Source organism: Rhinolophus hipposideros (assembly GCF_964194185.1).
Source record: "Rhinolophus hipposideros genome assembly, chromosome: 1".
NCBI classification, from domain to species: domain Eukaryota; kingdom Metazoa; phylum Chordata; class Mammalia; order Chiroptera; family Rhinolophidae; genus Rhinolophus; species Rhinolophus hipposideros.
In genome coordinates this window covers 64,367,915-64,374,094 of record NC_138047.1, presented here as the reverse complement: position 1 = coordinate 64,374,094, position 6,180 = coordinate 64,367,915, and the positions used below count along the sequence as shown (strand labels likewise).

The 6,180-nt window shown below is 40.2% G+C and overlaps 1 protein-coding gene across 1 annotated transcript; it reads right to left on the bottom strand.

The window, feature by feature from the left end:
• Positions 1-632: 632 nt before the first annotated feature.
• DSPP (dentin sialophosphoprotein) lies at positions 633-5,955 on the bottom strand (the record flags this gene model as incomplete). Its single annotated transcript, XM_081052729.1, has 4 exons — positions 633-3,074; positions 3,563-4,546; positions 4,677-4,763; positions 5,905-5,955. 4 exons carry the CDS (start codon positions 5,953-5,955, stop codon positions 633-635), a joined length of 3,564 nt encoding a protein of 1,187 aa, XP_080908855.1.
• Between the last annotated feature and the right edge of the window lie 225 nt (positions 5,956-6,180).

The window sequence follows — 6,180 nt, the reverse complement described above, 5'->3', positions numbered from 1 at the left end:
AATTTGGAATTACTCTACTCAATAATTACAAAGATTACTCCCAAGGTCTATATAGGTTAAGTCGTTGCTGCTCTTTTTTCTTTTTTCTTTTTTTTCATATTACAAGTACGTTTCTTCCTTAGAACAAGCACATGAATTAGTACCCAAGCTGGATATCACAGTAACAGCATCTTTTACTCAGCAGAAAGTGAACCATCTATTCAGAATATGTAATTACTGAAAGATTAAGGCAAAGCCACAGGTTGTTTCTAAGAAGTGTTTGCTTGCTACATTCTCTAAAGCTTGGCATTTCAATTGAGGTTATCATGTAGTACATGATTACTTGAGGTTTCTGTGTGAAGTATTAAATAATTTTTAATTGTTCTTTTATGTTTAGATTTACACTTTTAGCAAACTCTTTTCAGAATATGTTTTAACACACATGTACCAAAGGTAATACATTCAGATTCTCTCTCTGCGGGAGTTGGAACATGGCTCTGAATCCGCCAGTTTGATTTAATTCCCCTCATTTTCTGTGGATGTTTACATGTCCTCTGTTTATTTCTCCCCTTTCTTTACTTTTTTGGAATTATTGATTTCCTATCACTCACCAAGCTTTTTCCAAAAGGAATCTTGTGGAGTTTTCTTTAGTTCTAATCATCACTGGTTGAGTGATTACTGTCACTGCCTTTACTGTCACTATCACTGTCACTATCACTACCATTGTTGCCATTACCGTTGTTGCCATTGCTGTTGCTGCCACTCTCATCACTACTGTCAGATGCACTGTCGCTGTTTTCATTACTGTCACTGCTGTCACTGCTCTCACTACTGTCACTGCTCTCACTGCTGTCACTGCTGTCACTACTGTCACTGCTCTCACTACTGTCACTGCTCTCACTGCTGTCACTGCTGTCACTGCTCTCACTGCTGTCACTGCTGTCACTGCTATCATTGCTGTCACTGCTGTCACTACTGTCTGATTTGCTGTCACTGCTGTCACTACTGTCACTGCTATCACTGCTGTCTGATTTGCTGTCACTGCTGTCACTGCTGTCTGATTTGCTGTCACTGCTATCACTACTGTCACTGCTGTCACTGCTGTCTGATTTGCTGTCACTGCTGTCACTGCTATCACTGCTGTCACTGCTGTCACTACTGTCACTGCTGTCACTGCTGTCTGATTTGCTGTCACTGCTATCACTACTGTCACTGCTGTCACTGCTGTCTGATTTGCTGTCACTGCTGTCACTGCTATCACTGCTGTCACTGCTGTCACTACTGTCTGATTTGCTGTCACTGCTGTCTGATTTGCTGTCACTGCTATCACTACTGTCACTGCTGTCACTACTGTCTGATTTGCTGTCACTGCTGTCTGATTTGCTGTCACTGCTATCACTACTGTCACTGCTGTCACTACTGTCACTGCTATCACTGCTATCTGATTTGCTGTCACTGCTGTCACTGCTGTCTGATTTGCTGTCACTGCTATCACTACTGTCACTGCTGTCACTACTGTCTGATTTGCTGTCACTGCTGTCTGATTTGCTGTCACTGCTATCACTACTGTCACTGCTGTCACTACTGTCACTGCTATCACTGCTATCTGATTTGCTGTCACTGCTGTCACTGCTGTCTGATTTGCTGTCACTGCTGTCACTACTGTCACTGCTATCACTGCTATCTGATTTGCTGTCACTGCTGTCACTACTGTCACTGATATCACTACTGTCTGATTTGCTGTCACTGCTATCACTACTGTCTGATTTGGTGTCACTGCTGTCACTACTGTCACTGCTGTCACTGCTGTCTGATTTGCTGTCACTGCTGTCTGATTTGCTGTCACTGCTGTCACTGCTGTCTGATTTGCTGTCACTGCTGTCACTACTGTCACTGCTGTCACTACTGTCTGATTTGCTGTCACTGCTGTCACTGCTGTCTGATTTGCTGTCACTGCTGTCACTACTGTCACTGCTGTCACTACTGTCTGATTTGCTGTCACTGCTGTCACTGCTATCACTGCTGTCACTGCTGTCGCTGCTGTCACTGCTGTCTGATTTGCTGTCACTGCTATCACTACTGTCTGATTTGGTGTCACTGCTGTCATTACTGTCACTGCTGTCACTGCTGTCTGATTTGCTGTCACTGCTATCACTACTGTCACTGCTGTCACTGCTGTCTGATTTGCTGTCACTGCTGTCTGATTTGCTGTCACTGCTGTCACTGCTGTCTGATTTGCTGTCACTGCTGTCACTACTGTCACTGCTGTCACTACTGTCTGATTTGCTGTCACTGCTGTCACTGCTATCACTGCTGTCACTGCTATCACTGCTGTCACTGCTGTCGCTGCTGTCACTACTGTCTGATTTGCTGTCACTGCTGTCACTATTATCTGATTTGCTGTCACTGCTGTCGCTACTATCACTGCTGTCACTGCCGTCACTATCTGATTTGCTGTCACTGCTGTCACTACTGTCACTGCTGTCACTGCTGTCACTGCTATCACTGCTGTCACTGCTGTCACTGCTGTCACTGCTATCTGATTTGCTGTCACTGTTGTCACTACTGTCACTGCTGTCTGATTGATCTTTGCTGCTGTCTGATTTGCTGTTTTCATCGCTCCCATTGTTACTATTGCCATCACTGTCATTATCATTAACGTCTGATATGCTATCACTGTCATCATTTCCTTCTCCTTTTGAGTCACTCTCATTGCCATTATCTTTGGATTCATCAGAGTTATAAGAAGTATGTCCTTGGCTACTGCTGTCATTGTCATCTTCAGAATTGGCATCACCATTGCCTTTAGACTCATCACTGCTATTGGGATCATCTCCCTGCATGGATTCATCATCAAGCTCATAACTGTCATATCCACCACTGTTACTGTCACTACTTGTTTTGCTGTGTCCAACCTTATTTCCAGGTTCTGATTTTGGGGCAGGTCCTTGCATGTTGTCAGCCTCTCCTTGTGTCTTGATATTTCCTTTGATCATTCCATGTTGTCCTTTACTCTCTTTATCTTCATTGACTTTTCCAGCTTCCTTGGTAATATTATCTCTGTTGCCACTGCTGGGATTTTCAATTTCTATTCCCTATGGAAAGATGGAATAAAGAATGGTTAATTAGTGCATGTTGTGATGCAAAATTGCATTGGTTGAAGAAAGACTGACTGGGGAAAGTGACCAGAAAAACAAGAATTCAGCTTCTGGTACTTCAGAAACATCTGTTTCTGGAAATGTGCTTTAGTCAGTACTTAAACGTGCTCTAGTGTTTAGATTATATAACAACCCATCCACATTTTTAACCAGTAGTAAGTTTTGTAAACCATTACATGCTGCAGCCATTATTTAGCATAAGACTTTTCTAGAATTAGAATCAAATGTTCAGAAATGTCTGATTTTTAAAATTGTTCTATATCGAAGTCTAGTAAGACTCACTTTCCCATTAAATTTTAAAGTAATTTAGGTGCAAAAATACATAAACACTTTATTTGTGTCATGATTTATTTGTGTGCTATTGTTAGTGGGTGGAGGGGGAGAATTTAAACTGCCATTGAAAGAAATCAGCTTCCCAAACTAACCTTATCTTGGCTCTTCCCATTAGTACTTGGCTCTGATTCTTTGATGATTCCATTTTCTACACCATTGTTTTCTCTGTGATTGGGTTTTTGGATGTCCTCTATTCTTTGGCTATCAGTGTCTTCTGGAATATGGTCGGAATCCTCCTCACTCTTAGAGGCATTGTCTCCATCTGTGTCATGGGGATCTTCTTTGTCTTCAGGATCATTATCTTCATTACTAATTGAATTTTGCCCTAAGCTGTTGTCATCCTCATCTCCTTTTCCATGACCCTGACCCTCCTGGCCCTTGCTGTTATTACTGCCCTCTTTTCCATTTCCTGTTTCTTCACCTTCATCACCACCAGAGCCCTTATCTTCATCCTCATCTACTCCATCCCCGCTAGGACTCCCATCAGAATTATCCAGGCCAGCATCTTCTCGATTGCCAGCTCCACTTCCCCTTGGTGTCACTCCTGCCTCCTCATTACCATTTCTCTCGTCTACTCTCTGAGATGTTGTTTCACTAGTATTTCCCTCATTTCTACAGGAATTCCCATTTATTCCATCTTCGTGGCCTGAATTGTTATTGCTTCCAGCTACTTGATGTTCATCTACTTTGACAACAATAGCATCCTCACTCTGACTTGCATCTCCAACATCCTCATTTGTTGAATTCTTTTCGGTATTTCCATTAATATTGCTCCCATTTGCTGCTCCAGTATTGTTGGTAATGCTTACTTGTCCCCTGATGCCATTTGCTGTGGTGGTTTCTTCTCTCCCATGTATCCCATCATGACCATATGTGCCCCCATTCTGATCCTCAGGATTCCCCTCTTCATTCCCTAACGTGGAATGCGTATAAAAACTTTTCTTTTTTGCTTCTGCCCCCTCAGAGCCATTTCTCTCTCCTTTGTAACCATTTTCGATGTACTGTGGCCTTCCTATTTCATTCTCATACATGGGGACATCACTTTCTTTGGTGGTATCATTGGCATTTAACTCATCCTGGAAAAGAAACAAAAATAAATCATGGATATCATCTTGAAGTAATGCAAACTGAAAAAGAAGAGTGTCAATTTTGGGAAGTTAATGGAATCTAAAAACACCTTATAGAAACACATTTTATACCCCATACCTGCATTGGCACTTCCAATTTTGCTAGAAGATTTAAATTCACAGGTTTGTCAACAGCATATCTTGCCAATGGCTTGATTTGAGGAACCTACCAAAGTGAAAATATTGGAAATCGAAAACATTCTTATTTTTTGTACATACACACACACACACACACACACACACACACACACACACTTTTCTCTACATGAAGAAAAATATGTAAAACATAAAGGCCAAAGTATGATCTAATCAGGTAGAAAAAAGAGGTGACCTTTTACAGGCTTATGTGGAATTTAAACTGGGCATGCAGATATTTTCCACAATGTTGTTACCAATTTTATTGATAAATTAACCAGACCATTTATCTCAACTATTGAAAGAGAATAGTCTTTATTAAAGAAGAGGAGATAGACATTTGGTGTTTCTATGTAATTAGCCTCTTGTAATAATAGCACAAGACACGCCCTAGGTATAATCTTGGCCAAAACTCCTAAGAGAAAAGTTGTTGTGACAAGAGCTGGTGCAGAAGCAAAATCAAGTATTGGCTACTTCTGTGTCCTTCACAAACACATTTGACATAGTTGAGAAAATTCTCAATTACATAAATACTAAAGTGTTTGGTATTATGAAAACATATCAAAATGTTAACCATAGCAGCTGACTGATAAAATTACAAATGGTTCGATTTTCTTTGTTGGTGTTTGTCTGTATGTTCCAAATTTTCCACAGTGAGCATATAAAAAATAACTCCCTGAGTGAAACATTATTTTTTTCCTATGTTGAAAAGAAGTCTTTTTCCCATTTTTCTTTCCTAAAACTTCCTAAACAATTCATTGATATTAGAATAAAATTCATAGTGCATGAGCAAAGAGGAACAAAGTCTTCATAACTTCTGAGCATTGAAACAAGATAATCTGATTGAATTTTTAAAATAATAATCCTTCTGACCAGCATGAGTTTTGATTGGAGGAATGGGAGCATGAATTTGGAATCATGTTTGGTTTTCTTGAGACCCCAGAGATATCTTGTCAACTGTTTTATGCAAACCTAAATGTTTAGACTCAGCTTATCTGCAAAGTCTTAAGGAAATATACATATATTTTAATTTTTTTTTCAGTTACAGTCGACATTTGATAATATTTTACATTAGTTTCAGCTCTACAGCATAGTGGTTAGATATATATTTTTTAATAGTAGGTGAAAAGAGATAGCAAAGTCAAGAGGTTTTCTGAGGAAGGCATACTTACCGGAATAGCCCATGCTGCTGCCCAAATGCAAACATATATAATTATCTTCATTGTCTTTAGTAATATTAATTAATGGCTATTAAAAAGAAAAAGAGAACAGCACAAGGTTACTTATAAAGCAAGACATGATAACCACAGTAATGTCTTAGTTTGGTCTGTAAGCATTTGCCTTTTTTGGGGGGCAAGGAGTATGTATCCAACATGAGAAGGCAGCTGTCAAGGCTCAGTGTTCTGGAACATACGGAGTGGTCACGGGGACATACAGTGCACTATCAC